General features: G+C 45.9%; 2 protein-coding genes across 6 annotated transcripts in view; one reads left to right on the top strand and one right to left on the bottom strand.

Moving 5' to 3' along the window:
* The window catches only part of RBBP5 (RB binding protein 5, histone lysine methyltransferase complex subunit), a 168,345-nt gene that overhangs the window by 84,519 nt on the left and 67,875 nt on the right, over positions 1 to 15,951 (bottom strand). For all 5 annotated transcript variants that reach the window (XR_006276466.1, XR_006276467.1, XR_006276469.1 and 2 more), the window contains exon 14: positions 7,736 to 7,905. The gene's annotated coding sequence lies outside the window, so the exon portion shown is untranslated. The remainder of the gene's footprint in view (positions 1 to 7,735; positions 7,906 to 15,951) is intronic.
* The window catches only part of CNTN2 (contactin 2), a 42,627-nt gene that overhangs the window by 5,293 nt on the left and 21,383 nt on the right, over positions 1 to 15,951 (top strand). Inside the window, exon 2 of the mRNA XM_038379860.2 lies at positions 12,551 to 12,656. Within this exon, the coding sequence (XP_038235788.1) occupies positions 12,602 to 12,656 (55 nt within the window). The 5' untranslated portion in view covers positions 12,551 to 12,601. The remainder of the gene's footprint in view (positions 1 to 12,550; positions 12,657 to 15,951) is intronic.

The following is a 15,951-nucleotide window of genomic DNA, read 5'->3' as shown; positions in this document are numbered from 1 at the left end:
ACCCTTCCCTCCCACCAAGTTCCAGAGCTTGGGTTCTAGCCCAAGTGGGAATGTCTACACTGTTCTTTTTAACCCCATAGCACAAATCCGAGTCAGTTGACCCAGGATCTGAGACCCGCCATCCTGGAGTTCTGGGAGGGGGGTTTCCCCACAGTGTAGACATATCTTCAGATGTAATATGTTTATCTGCAATGTTTTTCAGCCACCACATATCTCTGTGTGCTGTACAGAGGTCCAGGCAGAGTGTGGCTCCTGCTAAACAAAAGAAACAAAGTTGGAACACGAGTTATGTGGAAGCCTCTTTGCTTGTTTTTGTAGCTGTTTTCTTTACAAGAGTGCCCTGTTTACAATAGACCTAGACCTATGATCCATATATTTTGACAGCAGTTGTACATTCCAGTATTTTACAACCTAGCAGGATGTTTAATACTGGGGTAAAGGGAGAATTCCCATGCTCTCCAATGGGATATGGCAGGTGTTTCCATCCTGGAAGGATTGTAAGATATTGATCCTGATTCTTGACCCTTATCCAAGACTTGAATTATTTACTTTTGTTATTTAGGGTACAATTTATAAAGCTATTGGTCTTACTTCCTAGAGCTGTGTAATCTGGTGGTGAATCCATAATCTGGGAGGGGAAAGGGATAGATTTTTGTGGTAGGCTCTTTTTATTTTAAGGAGGGGCTATTTGACACTTTCGGATGTTAAAAATAGCCCCAGCCATCAGAGTAGGAGCAGAAAGTGGAGCAAGGAGGTCAAAGGGCTCTGGAATTTATCACAGACACAACGATGCCCAGTGTGGTATTAATAAAAGTGGGGTGTGAAGTATTGTTTTTCTTGAGTCACACTTGGCTGGAAGGGATGAACACTTTATCCTGCTTGTGCATTCATGCAGGGGCACTGGGTGGTCACCACTTTCCAGTCTCCTGCGTGCTGCCAGGGCTGGCATTAGGTGCTGTAGCAGCGGTAACGTGGGGAGCATGGCCAGCTCCCCCACTGTCCGATGTAATGGGTTACAAGTTTAGAAGTAGCGCAATCACTGTGCTCTAGAGACGCTGGAGCCCTTTGACATTACTGAGGCTTTCCAAGGGGCAGGGGGTGAGGTCTTTCATCCTTACAATCTCTCCTCTGGTTTTGGCCCTTGCCAAGCAATGCACCCTCCAGCAGCTGGGAGAGCACAGAGACAGACTACCTCAGGGCTAGGAATCTGTTTTTACCCACATATCAAAAGGTTTCTGCTGACACCACCATGGTAACGATGACAGTGAAGAGCAGGTAGTTTGGGGAGTTGTTAGTGTGGAGGATGCCCTAAGCTTTAGTCAGACTTTCCCTTTGCTGAGCTGTGTACCAACGATAGATGATGCAAGACTTTAAGAACATGAGATTTTATTTAAAGCATTTGCCAAAAGCCCCTCTCTTGTTTTGGAGATTTTATTTTTCTGGAGATCTAATGGACAGAGCATGGGACATAGTCAGAACACCTGGATTCCATTCTCATCTCTGCTACTGACTCAACCATGTGACCTTGGACACCTCACTTAGCCTGTCTGTGCCTCAGTTTCTCCATCTGAAAAATGGAGTTAGTAATCAATACCCCCTGCATGAGGAGGGAGTTGTGAGGTTAAATTCAATCATGTTTCTAAGGGGCCTTGAAACACAGTATATTGGCATAGTGAGCTCCTGTTACGGGGACCCAATGTTTTAAACTTCAGCACCTACTATCAGGAGCCAAAATCAGCCTGAACAGTCTCATAAACACCTAAGTGATGAATTAGCACTTTTTCCTATTTTTAATCAACTTACATTTTCACCACTGAGGGAAAGTTATTCAGTGGAGATGGGGATCCGACAATAAATTATTTAACAACAGTAGACACTGAGATTCAAAAAGTTAAAGCTTCAAAACCATTCAAACAAAACCTGTCAACATGACATGTCAAAATAGACCAAGTAAATATCTTTAAATCAGACTAAGGTCTCAGGCAGTGCTTTTCTTACTTTGCCTAGCTGTACATTTAGATCATCATCTATGGAAATATTTTTTCATCATTTGTGCATATACAGTGAAATCAATATTTGCAGACATTTAGGGATAAAAACCTAATATTTCTAGGCTTGGAAGGATTAAGTGGAGACAGGCTCAAGGAACCATATTCAGAGTTCGAACACCCAACAGTCCCAGGGTGGGAGGCAGGAATTTGGTTTGGCCAGTTATATAGCATTTTCCATCAACATCTCTCAAAGCACTTTTCAAAGGAGGTCATCATCAGATGGGGAAACTGAGCCACAAGGAAGGGGAGCAAGTAGCCCAAGGTCACCCAGCAGGCCCACAGCAGAGTCAGGACTCTAAGCCAGGACTCTTCGAACCCAGTGCTCTATCCATTAGGCCACATTGCTTCTAGTTACAAAGAAACAGTCCTTTTGCGAAACTCAGACCTAGATTCCAAATAGCCCCAAATATTGAAGTGTTGGTCCATCTCTAATAGTGGGTATTTTGAACTCTTATTAAATTTGTCTCTGAGAGTAGCACCCAGAGGTGTCAGTCAGGAACAGGGATCCATTATGCCAAGTGCTGTACAAACATGTACAAAGACACAGTCCTTACCCCCAAGACCTTACAATCAAGGCCTTGATCCTGCAAGCTGCTGTATGTGGACAGATCCTGCCTCATCCAACTACTGGAGTCAATGCAGCTGATTTGCCTGTATTGAACAACTTTCAGGAGCAGGGCCTAAGTGGGGGGAAAGATTGAGAAGTACAGAGGCACTGATACAATGCAGCCTTGGGACCTATGACTTACATAAATGCACTCCCCAACTACTAATTAAAAGCATTTAAAAGAAGCAGAAAAACAGGAGGGATTTTAGAAGACTCTAACTTAAGAGTGATAGCCTTACTAATGTCCTGCTCAGAGCACATCAGAAAGCTCTGCCTGCTACTTATACTAGCATGAGAGAAATAAGATGGGTATATTTTGTCCCGGTGTGGAAATAAACCTCTCACTGACCTTAGGGGGAGGTGTATAAGTGCATCAAGAGCAGAACCTGTGGGGTGCAGAGCACCTGTTTTCACTATGCACAGAACAATCTGCTCCTATGAAATACCAGTCTAGAGATTTCAAATCCATCTGTTAAGCCAGACTTTCAAAAGAGCTCAGCTCCCATTTAAGCATCTAAATAAAAGGCAGATTCCCAATGTGCTCAGAGCTCCTCTCAGAATCTGGCCCACATAAGATTTAAAATCATAGATCTCTAGACCCCATCCATCTCCCTACTGATGAAAGATTGTTCCCAATTGCATGTGTGTTCATGGTTTGTTCACCCAGTCTAGTTTCACATGTCCCAAGTGATGGGGCTTTTGCCACTTGCCTTGGGGAAGATTTATCTGTTGCTCAGTATATTTCACTATCAGGAAGTTTTTCTTAATACAGCCTAATTTCTCCCCTTCTCTCAAGTTCATACCATTACACCATATGCCACGCTAAATAATTCCTTTTCATTCCCCAACATAGATGACACCTTAGGGGCACTTTGGGAGACAGGAACCAGGAGATACTTATTTGTAATTGATAATGATCGTCAGTTTACATTAAGGAATAAAATAATCAGTGACCAATAAGTCACCCCATTGCAGCCAAGAAAAAGTAACTGGCGCATCTTGGAGCTAAAATCAACATTCCCGCAAAGTAGCAAGGAGAAAGACGATGAAGCCTGACCTTGACAGAACCAGATTTCCAGCGTGGGGCTGCCAAATGTAGGCAAAGCAGCTGCAGAATCCTGCAGGAGAAACTATCGCCAACCGGGCATCACCTAAGCAATAAGCATTGGAGCCTCATCTCCACATGCTTCTGTCTGCCCAGCTGCATTACCAACTTACAAAATAAAGACTCCCAAAGCCTCTTCTCTTCAATGCAGGCAGCCCACACCCCACCACAAGCCAAGTAACTCAGGTCATTTAAATGTACTGGAGTTTCCTTGGGTTCAGGACGCACAGCTCTGTGTTGCATTCATTCATGTAGATCATTTCTGGCAATTAACAAATGCAGAAATATTGTGCGCAGGCCTGTATGTTAACCAACAGACTCGCCTATACTAAGGGTCCTACAGACAAACAATGGTTGTTGGCAATACCATGGCAAGCTTCAAGCCTCGACCCTTCGCATTATGCCCTTTGTAAGGGCCACATCCTGCAATTTGATTCACTTGGGCTAGACCTTTGCACAGAGTCCACAGATTCAAGATCTGGCCCTAAAAGACCAGCTCTGCAAGGAAAGTGGCAGAAATGAACACTGGTCTCTGGGGACACCTGTCTCAAAGTAGGGTAGTTTCCATTGATATAGATAGCAACTCTGTATGTTTAAAATAATTCCAAATCAGTTGTTTTGCATGAAGTTGTAAATACACCTGAGATGAGACTGAGACCTGGGGTGGGCAGAGTTTCGGAATGACTCCTTAAAAAAAAAAAAAAAAAAAAAAAAAAAAAAAAAAGGAAAGAAAGAAAGAAAAAATCAGAGCTGGGCCCAACCTAAAACCTCAGACCCAAACATGCAAACTTTGGAGCTGCCTCCAAATTTGAACTGGGCTCTGGATCCAAATTATGCAGTTGGCCCCTCTCTTTACTACAGAGCAAAAGCAAGTGACAGGGTGCTCAATACTTGGGTTTTAAACATTGCAGCTTTGAGCTCATCTCTAGAAAAGAGCAATCTAACTCAGGAAGGCAAGCCAGATTCTGACAATCATTTTTAGGGGAGCAATAAGTCCAGGCCAGTGACTCAGTAGTAACACAACACAGGTCCTCAGGGGATTCCCCAAACTTGTAGTGGCTGGGAATGCCACAGAGGCAGTGTGGGGCTGGCATTCATGGCTGTGCACAGAGATGAATGACAAATGTTTAACTATCAAAGGAAGACCCTCCCTCCCCCCAACACCAGATTCTTACTGGCTTAGATTCCAAACCCTCAAACTCTGTGCATGAACCCAGGGCTCTGACTGCCCTGTTCCAGCAAAGCCCAAAGAGGGACGTTTATGGGGTACTCTGCCATGTTTTCCTTTCCAGCAAGAGAACAGAGAGCTGGGCAGCACTGGGGCAGTCTAACCTCTCACCCCCTCTCAGTTTGTTATTTTAAATCCCTGTTTCTTTTCTCTTTCATTCACTTCAACTTACCTGTTCCTAGCTGCTGCTCTGCACCTCAAGCTCTGTTTGGCAAATGAGCTCCAACATGGACAGCAGCTGATTAAAGACTAAACCCCACCCCCAGTTAGTGCTAATTCGGGCTAGTAGCCAGCAAAGGTATGGTTAGCTAGACTGGACTTGGTGAGCAATTAGCCTCAGTTAGTCCCAGCTGGGGGTTGTTCTCTGGCCTGTTTCAGACACAGGCAGTTTTGTTTATTTTGCTCACACTGCTGGGATTTAATAAGCATGTTTGGTAATGAAAGCACCTGAGTGAGCAAGCAGGCTGTGGTTATTTCTTCCCTTCCGCTCCCCATCCCACACCACACTATTAACAAAAGAGGAGGCTAAGTGTTTCTAGCCACTTCCCAGGCAGAAGGAGGCTCTGGAAAGCCAAAGGAATTTACCAACTTCTGCATTTACATCCAGGCTGAGGGACCTTTGCATTAACTTCAGTGTGGCTCTAGGCAAGTGCAAGGTTGTGCCTGTGCAGATCCAATTCCACAATCAGGGCCTTTATTTCCAGTGCTTTTCAGAGTTAGAGCTGGTTAGAGGGGCTTTGCACCATTAAGTTTCCAATAGCCGTTGGTCATAGGGTGACCAGACAGTGTGAAAAATCAGGACACTTGTTTTTTCAAGGTGGGGTGGCGGGGGTGTAATTACACAAACAAGACAAAGATCCTAATATTGGGACTTTTCAATGGTCACCCTAGTTGGTTACTTTTTCTAGTCGCTGGTTAAAGCAGGCTGGAGCCCTGCCAGAGATGGGTGAGCAGCATTCTTCAGTACTCAAGCTTCAGAAAGTGATGACTTGATGTTTACAGCACTATTACCACACTGGATGTGATTCAACCCCTGGAGATCTTTGAACAGAAGGAGAAGGTAGCTACTGCCCTATGTGAAGTATCCCTTGCCCTGAATGTGCAGTCAGCCTAGAGGCCCCAGATGGGACAGAGCAGATGCTCAACAGCTGTTGTGATTTCTATGTTAGTGGTCACAAAATAACTCTAGACAGCAGGTGTAGTATGGACAAATGTTATACAAACCACCTGTACAGCTCTGCCAATGCCACTCAGTCCTGACCTCATCCCACTTGTTGCTTTGGATCTTGGCTACTAGACAGCACTATCTGTGATGTTCAACAACTAATCTGGGCCCACAGTGCTTGAAAGAGATCTTGATTCAGTGACTACAGTTCCTGCTCCTCATACTTTGTCTGGACAACTAAACCCCTTATAGTTCCCAACACCACTCTGCCAATGCATCTCAGTCTTCCCACCCTCCGCCTCTTACCTCTATTCCAGATCTGCCCACCCCCACTGGAGCTAATCAGGCCCAAATGTGCAGTGGTTTTATGATGCAGTAAATGTAAGATAAGCAGAATGAAAACACCTGGCTTATTTCAGTGTTGATTTGAGACTAGATCTCAACCCAGCTCTCCAAAGGTAATAGGCCAGTGCATTAACTCCCTGCACTAAGTGAGCCTACTTCACAGTGATGGCAGTAGATAGAAACTGAGGAGCATTCCCCTGCCCCCAAATAATTTAACCCATTGTAGAAGATTTGCCTTGAAATCAGAACTTCAGAGTCAGTGGGAACCGGGCATCTTTGGGAGCATACGGTAAGACCCAACATATTGGTTCAGCCTTCTTAGCGCTTCCACTGAGCCACAGCCAATAAAATGAATCCAGAAAGCACAGCCTATAAAACTCCAGCATCAGACCTCCCTGGGTGCAGTTGCTGCAGCCCCAGAGGGACAGCCAGTAGAGAATGAGCTACGGGTTGTAAGCACCATCCGCTCCCCTCGTAATCCCGCAGAGAAAGAGCTTCCTTGGGGCTATGCTCCTTCCTTTAAAAACACTGTACCCAGCATCATTTTCAACTGGGCTTGTACAATTACCACACAGTGAGGAGAGAGCCTGTTCAGAAAAATCTTTAGTGCAATCCACATACAGTTGCCCACCCCACCCACATCTTCCAGCTCCTCTGGGTCACTTCAGGGCACAGCTATGGCTGACAGATTCTAGGGTGGAAGAATGGGCCCCCTCGCAAAGCTCTTGCGGTGGGGATAACAAGCCACCTTGTCATTCTGCCTGAGCCCTGGTAGCTCAGATTTGCCGCCATGGGTCAGGATGATCTGCAGAGACTGTGCTGAGGGCCATGGCTGTGCCTTTGTTTTCTGGGGGGTGGGGGATGTTGCTTACAATTTCCTGGGAATTTATCAGTGTGTATTTTAAAGAAATTAAATGGGTGTAAAGTGGCAAAAAAAAAAAATGAAGGGCAGGGGGGTGAGAGATACCCAGTACTCTCATGGGAGGCCAGCAGGCTCAGGTGGAGGGTACCCTTCCACTCTCTGCAGGCCTGTCTGTAGTGACTGTACTTTCTCAACAGCCCCGTCTGTAATCTGCTGCCTGGCTTCATGAGCCTGATCCTAATCAATCTCCTGCTCCCTGACTCCTGTTCTAGGTGCAGCCTGTGGAGTTGATTGGCCATCCCAGCCACCTTAACCCCACTCAGTCCTGTGTGGGGTGGACATCCCATCGCACACCCCAATCAATGACCTTACCAGCGCTGTTTCCTCGGTTGTGCGAAGAGCCAGTTTGCTTTTGTAGAGTTGCGCAGGAGCGTTGGGGCTGTGCACACGTTGGTTTTTGTTGGCTTGTTCATTTTCCTGTAGGGTTGCTCATGCACTGTCTTGGTTTTGTAGAGTTGCTCATGAATCCAGATGGAACTGAGCTGCAAAACAGAGATGGATTTTGAACCCCTATAATCTGGACTTTTGGTTTGACCCATTACAGACAGTGAGGCCAGCTGCCAAACCTGGATCCTGGTTTGGATTTTGGACACCTGACCATTAGAGGATATTCTGGTCAGGGGTGTAGAATTTATACTGGTCTCCTTATGGAAGCAGGGACCAACGGCAAAACTTGGATCCAGTTTTGGATGCTGAATCCCATGAAATTCAGGAAAATTTAAATTTGGTATTTAGATCCAGTTCCATCCCTGTTCCTGAACATGGGCTGCTGTAAAAGCACGGGTTCTTAGGAAGAATGAGCAAACAAATACATTATAATAAAATTAATGAAAATCCAAAACACTGAGGCATTTTGTTCTAGGGAGAAAAAAAACAAAACCAACAAATATTGCATGGACTTTGCAAACCAAAGCCAAAAAAAGGTCACATTTGGGACCTTCCCAACTTCACCATCCTCCCTTTCAGCACTGTATGAACGCCTGGCTCCCTGTCCCAGCCATGGCAACAGAGTCAGGAATGCCCTTTTATTATGGGGTGCAGCTGCTGTAGGAATGGTTTCGTTTATGCCCAAATGCTCATCTTGTCACTTAACCAAGGGGGATTAAGCTACACTCATTTAATAGATTGCACTGTGGCTGTGATGGCATCATAGTCTCCTCCTGTTAGAGCCCAGCTCCTTGCCAAAGGGTGGGAGCTGACAGATAGAGGCAGTGAGCACTGCTGAGAAGGTACAGCACTGCCTAGGCTGGCAGCCCAAGGGGGCCACAGGGTCCCACACACGTCAGAGTAAATCAGAGCAACTCCAGATGGGTACATGTTAAAAACTCTCAAGGAGCAGGGAGTAAAAGGTGGGGATGGGCTGGCTCACAAAATGCAAGGCAAGACGGGAGGCTGGAAGGGAGAGGCTGTGGACTTTACTTCTCAATGGACCTAGTTTGGTACAAATGCACTGGTTTTCAGGGGAAAGGGTGGCTGTTACTTTCTGGCAGAATGAACAGGGATTTTAATATAGGTCTTTTGCTGGGGTAGGGAAGGACTGAACAGACAGTCTGGATTTTCTTTTTTTTCTTTTTTTTAATCTGCCTGACTCCCGCTCTGAGTTCCTGGTGCATCCACATAGAATACAACTGCTGTGCTGCTAAATGCACCATGCAGACTGTCCCAGCCTTGCTACTGAATGATCCATACAGACCACCCCTGCTATGCCGGCCTGTTGCCGCCAGTGAATCCATGCTGAAAGTGCCTGGTGTACTGCGTAATATACTCCAAGTCTTCATAATGGCCACTGATATCAACTAAACATCAATGGTTAGTGATGGCACAGTGGATGAGGGCCTCCAGTAACGTGGTTTAAAGACTTAACAGATGGTTCATTCCACATATGATACTGGCAGATCTGAGAGACAAGGTGGGCGAGGTAATATCTTTCAGTGGACCAACTTCTCTTGGTGGAAGGGACAAGCTTTCAGCTTCACACAGCTCTTCCTCAGAGCTGGAGAAGGTAACCAGAGCGTCACAGCTAAATACAAGGTGGGACAGACTTTAGCATAAATTGTTTAGATCCCAAATAGGAAGTGTTCACAGATTCTTGGAACTGAAGTAGCTGGTCACAGGTAACCAACCAAATGGGAGTGAAATCCATCTGTGAAGGCAGTGTCACATCATACTAATCTCCAACTCTGCAGCCTTTATCGAGTCACCAGTCTTTTTCCCCACGGAAGCCGTGATTCCAGGTGAATGTGTTCACATATATGCGTCTGCATGCGCTCGTTCACCACAAGGAACCTCGGTGCCTTTTAGAGTGACTTCAGCCACAGGATCAGCTCCCAGAGAAAGTTCTCGTACTTAGCGGTCTTGGAAGGCAGAGAGGCTCAGGGGAATTCTAAGTGTCTCACTGTAGCACCATAACGTCATTTCCATGATAATGGATCTTTCCCAGCTCCCAGGGGCTTCCTAGGAAAAGCTTAATGCTTCAGTGGCTACATGTATGTGTTTTCAGACTTGCACACCCTTCCTCCATTAATGAGGGCATCCATCAGTGGGCCTGACAAATCCCCTTTTAGTGCAGCAGAAGGCTCTGGAGTGGTTGTCAAAACATAAGATACAAATGGGGAAACAAGTCCCAGACCAGGTCCCAGAGGCCTCTCTTCTAATTAGAGGCAGAGACAGGTCTGGGCTGGATCGTCAGAGATCCAAAACTCTGGGGAAGTTCAGCTCCAAATGTAGTATTCAGGGCTCAGACCCACCTTTCTAAGGTGGATTCAAAGCCCTGAACTTTGGGGAAGTTCAAATGCAGGTCCAGCTCTGATCATCTTGAGTCAGGCCCTACACCGAGCTGAATGGGAACATGGACTCCAGAATAGCCAGGGGAAGTTCTATTCCCATCTCTAATTGTAGATAATGCAAATGTCACCATTTGCAGCAATCTCTCTGTCCATTATGCAGCCTCGCCAAGTGTTGACTATACCTCCGCCCCACCTTGAGCTCTTCCTATTGATCATGTTCCCATTTTTGCCAGAGATTTTCAAGGAGGCTTACACAGGCCCGGATGAGGCCCAACATGTGAGAAGTGCCCACTTCCCATGTATGCATGACTTGAATCTTGTTTTGAGACGTGTACTTCCCTTTTCCAGATAATACTCCTTGGGATGGCTCAGTGCCAACGAGAACCATTTTAAACAGGTTTTCTCCCTGCTAACCTCCTCTCCTCTTTCTCCTGAACCCTGCAGTCCGAGCACGGATTTACACATAAACCAGATACTGAGATTAATTTTGGGGGATACCAGATGGGTCAGCTCACCATAACATCAGGCAGATGCCAGCAGATCAGCATTAACATCCCTCTGGAATCCTGAAGCAATGAAAATGTCACCAAAATGAGAGAAATGATACAGTGAGCCCATAAATCCCACCCCAGCCCATTATTTCATAAACTGGACTTCCAATGGCATGACTCTGTTAGCTGATTACGTAGGTCTTGCTTCATGTCACTGGATCACTTTATTTTGTTCTGGATGCAGGTCCATTCTGATTGTCCCCTGGATGTAGCAATAAAAGGGGAGAGAAAACGCTCTGAGTTTAGATGTGACCGATCCCCTTTCTCTTCATCTGATGAAATAAACAAAGATGGGTCTTTCCATTTCCACAAAAAGAAAAGGAGTACTTGTGGCACCTTAGACACTAACAAATTTTATAATGCATCCGATGAAGTGAGCTGTAGCTCACAAAAGCTTATGCTCAAATAAATTTGTTAGTCTCTAAGTGCCACACGTACTCCTTTTCTTTTTGCGAATACAGACTAACATGGCTGCTGCTCTGAAACCTGTCATTGTCAAGTGGTTTCAGTACTGGTTTATTTGGGGTTCACTTTAAGAGGGGCACCCAATACATGGCTAAGAAGCAAGCCCCTGAATGTCATTTTTTAAAAGTCACTTTTGTTAAGAGAAAAAAATTAGCTCTGTTTCAATATTCTTGTTAAAAGGAAACGGCTGATCTAGTTAAAGCTAGTCAGATGGCAAATCTAGTTCAAAATGATGCACCAGCAGCAAGACTTTGTAATTGCCAGGTGTGTGCAGTGGGCATGGCAGCAGGGGTCAGGGGAATATTGCAGCAGGAGGTTCATAAGCTGCTGCAGGCTTTTTTGATCCCACGGAGAAGCTGGAAAAGAGGGAACCCTCTTAGGGGACTAGCAAGACTGCTGCACCCACTAACTAACATCACTGCATCAGCAAATGTCCCAGTGCACCCTTGTCTCTTGTTTTAACTACACAGAGGCTTCTGTGAAGAGAAATACAAAAAGACCAAGTAGGTTGCAGCGAAGCCTCCGAGAGGACTCCTCAAAATATCACCTCTGAGCACAACAGCTGATGCTCTCCATCTCAGTACACCTGTTGCTATGATAACTGAGCAGTGCCATCCCACCACGCCCAAAGGGACACTGGAGGCAACTCTTGGGCTGATTCACACACACTCACCCAGGTACATGGGGCTCTGTAAATAAGACCCCATGGGACAGTGGAATGAGAATGTGATTGGGAAAAGAGAATGCTTCGGCTTTTCTTTGTTTAATTTGATCTCCTTTGGCTTATCACGAACTGTGGACCAGGAGGTAGGGGCAAGGGACAGCCTGACCATGAGATTAAGAAGAGAAACACAAAATCGAGAGGGGATCTGAATGGAAAATGTTCAGGTTAGCAGCAGTGCCTGGAGGTAGAGGTGGTCACAAGTTTTTTTTGTCAAAACTATTTATTCAGTGAAAACATGGATTCTTACAAAACAAATTTTCACCAAATAAAATTTTTTTTGTCCAAAACCCCCAAACCTGAACATTTTTGCTTTTCAGTCTTTTGAGGAAAACCTGAATAATTTAAACAATGTTTTATTTTTATAGAACGTGTGTGTCTGGAGGGGAATTATTTTCCAACCCTTGCCAACTCCAGGATCATGAGAGAGTGGGAAATGGTTATTTGGTTGTACTTCATCACGCAGTGGGACGCCCCTTAGAGGGTGCGCTCCACTTCAGAGAGACAGCCAGTGGGGATTTCCCAGCTGGAAGTTAGGCTCTGGAACAGCTGGAACTGGACTGCCCAGCTGCTGCAAATAAATCCTCTTTTCTTTCTCTTGCAGGGTCCCTGTCCCTATTCCTCGATAAAGATAACCCCCACCCCGAGGCATACGATGGGAGCTCCCACAGAGCTGGTTTTCATCTCATTAGCCATCATCACCTTTACGGGTAAGAGGGAGCATCTCAGCCTAGGAATGCATGCCTGGCGGTGGCACTGACTAACTACCAGATATGCAGCAGCTGGGGAACCAGCTAGGTTGTTTGGATCTTCATCCAAAATGCTGAACATGGAATTATTTTGGGGCACATGATTCACCTATTACATGGCTCATCTAGCATGAATTCTGTGTGTTCTACATGTGGCTTTAACATGGCTTGTACACGTTTCTCATGTGGAGTTCATACAGCTCAGGAGCACGACTTTAGTGTCTAAGGTCCAATTGCACCAGTCAGAGCGAGGGAGGAAGGGAATGTGTGGCACATTGCAAACAGGCTGCCCTCTGTCTGAGTTCACTATCAATTAAATTCACCCCTCTGCACCACTTATGTCCCACTTCAGCAAGTGGTGCCTAGAATTTGTTTTGGCCCCCTGCACAGGGGTGAATTTCACCCCATCAGCAGATCACACTGTTGACACAGCCACCTCCTCTTGCTGCTTTTCCAGGGATGCATTTTCCACCATCCCTCTGTTGTGTAGACCCCCATTTGTTGTTTATAATGGACCACTGCTGGATCGTCATTTCAGGCTGTGTTTTAAAGGGACGTCCTCTCAGCAGGGAGCACTTTCCTTCAGACAGCTGAAAATTAGATAATGTCTTTGAGCTAATTCATCCTCCCAGGGAGAAGCTGCTCTGCTGTCCCTTATAAATATCTAATTACCTTTTAATGTTCTCTGGGTCCCTAGGGAGGGGAGGGGCATGGCCTGGCCTAGATCAGGAGGCAATCAACCTGTCTGGAAATAAGTAAGACCCAACTATGGTGGACACAGCAAGACAGGGCTGCGCCTCACTGTTAACCAGCTGCGTTTATGAGACTTGCTCTCCACTCAGGCTGAGTCCGTAAAGAACGAGTCACTAAAAAAAACTTTGAGGCTATTTTCTAGTGACCTTTAACTTATGATGCAACCGATCTCAATAACCAAGTTTGTGAGGGGACTAGCACCTCGCGGTGAAACATCTCAAGTGGGCCAAGCAGGAGACTCAGGACTCTGGGGGTCCATTCCCAGCTCTGCCGCTGACTCCCTTGGGACCAGGGGCAAGTCTCTTCCCCTCTCTGTATATTGGTCAAATGACGGTGACGACCTCCCAGGAGTGCTGAGAAGATTAAAAGCTTGTAACGTGCAGAGAAAATTCTCTGATGAACAGTGTTACCAGAGTGCAAAATATTATTAAGGAGAGTCTAAAAATATCTCCGAGGCTCTTCACTGAGAAGAAGTCCTAGAAAACGCTTGAAGTCTGCTACTAACCACAGCTGTGTCTATTTGTCCCCATGAGAAAGCTTCTCTTTAAAAATTACTGCTTTGGGTTTTGGTTTGGTTTTTTGTCTGCCTGTTCACATTTGCTGTAAAACCCATTCGTTTCCCCTCACGTGACAGCCTTCAGGCTGGGGGCAATGCCATAAAGCAACGAATACAAACTCTCTGTGCTTTATAATGGAATTGCTGCTGACACAACTTTGAACTGGATAGCACGACTGCAGCATAGTCACTCTCCTCCTGTTCCCCCCCGTGCGGTGCGCAGGGCCAAAGAATCCAACCTCCCAGACAGCTGGTCTTCCCAGATTTGGCATTCAGCATATTCTGAGCACCAACAAGAAAAATCAAACTGGCAGAAATCAGCTGGCTTGGCAACACGGGGTGGGGCTGGTGCAGTCCCCTCCCCTGCTCACTGCAGTGGCAAAGGAGTTGAAACTATTGTTTTGTCTATTTTCATAATACACGATGTCGCTTTTTTAATATTGATAGAGGTCGCTATGCCTGTGGCGTGCTGTGGCTCAGAGAGTGAAATATTACAAGTCCTAAACCAGTGTCTGGAATCTCTCTGGATGCTCCAGTTTCCATCTTTTTCTATTTATTCTGACGTCTGATTTATTTCCTCAAGTGAGTTCCACTCTGGTCAGATGCAGCATTTGAGACAGAGCTTTTCTTGCCCCATTTCACCAGCTGGAGGGCCTAAGGCAGCAAGCTGAGAGGTCAAGTAAGGTAGCAGCTGTTCCATTTTTCATGGGACATTCCCAGTTTTGATTGGATCATCCTGCTTCCTGCAAACTAAGCTTGCAGGACATGACTATGTTTCAAAATATCCTCAGGGCTTGAAAATTTGCAGCTGGACATCATGACCCAGCAATGCAACCTCCTGCTGTTGCAACAAGACATTGTCCCAAAGGACGAAGATTTACAAACGACAGGTCTAAGGTGGAGTGATGTGCCCAGGGTCCTACAACGGAGTCAACGTGGCTCAGGCAGGCTTAGAATTTTCTCCTGGGCTCCCAGGCCTTCGCCCTAATCCATCTGGAATTTCAATGCCTTATTTTTTAACCTTGATCTGCTTGTGTTGCTGAACAAGTGAGATCTGGCCATTTCACCCAGACACCTGGGAATCATGGACACAAATTTGCCTGAACTTCTTGCACTGTTCACATATAGAAAATCAATGCTTGACCTCTGCAGTCCATAACCACTGCAGAGAAGGACAGTAGAGGACAGCAAGAGTGTTTTGGTAGAATTTGAAGGAAAGATTAGCCAGGCTTGGCTTGTGTAGCGTGGACACACGGAGAAATGCATTTGAGCATTAATACCATGGCTTTCGGGTGATAAATAAATAGAAATAATTTGCCATTCATTACTTATTAAGTTCTATTGACAAATGAAAATGTGGTTGCTTAGTTGTTAAGCCTCAGTACATTTGCTTTTTACTATTGGAATGGATTAACTCACAACAGTCTTATTAATTCTGCATTAAACCCAGATTATTTTATCCACTGCCCAGCAGTGGTAAGATCAGCACAGAGCGATTTCTCGCTGAGAGTAGCTCAGTGTGTCTGCTACTGGCATGGTCAGGAGGAGAGACTTTCACTTTTGGGAAGGGACTATTCCAGCAGCAAAGTGGGGGGGGGGCATCTACATAGATTTGGGAAAGGGGCTATGAAGCCCCACAATATCACTGCCCTGATTTCACCATCTATAGGCCAGTTTGTGATGCCAGTGGGGCTCCTACCAATGTGAGTAACATGGCGGGGTGTGGTGGGGGGGAGGGTATCACAACCTGTCCTTGTGTGTTTGACCACTGATACCCATACATCATAAAGGGCCCGGTTTGAGTCCAGCTCACTTGCAGCAGTGCATCCAAGCACTGTACTGAGGCTCAGTGGGGGGGACTCAGCTAATTGGTTAACGCTCAGGCACCAGTCCGCAGACACAGCAGTAAGCAGCCAGCTGTTCAGAGAGGACTTAGCCAATTAGCGA

This window comes from Dermochelys coriacea, chromosome 21, assembly GCF_009764565.3.
Source record: "Dermochelys coriacea isolate rDerCor1 chromosome 21, rDerCor1.pri.v4, whole genome shotgun sequence".
NCBI lineage: Eukaryota > Metazoa > Chordata > Testudines > Dermochelyidae > Dermochelys > Dermochelys coriacea.
Note: the sequence above shows the minus strand (reverse complement) of the source record. Positions and strands in the feature narration are given on the sequence as shown.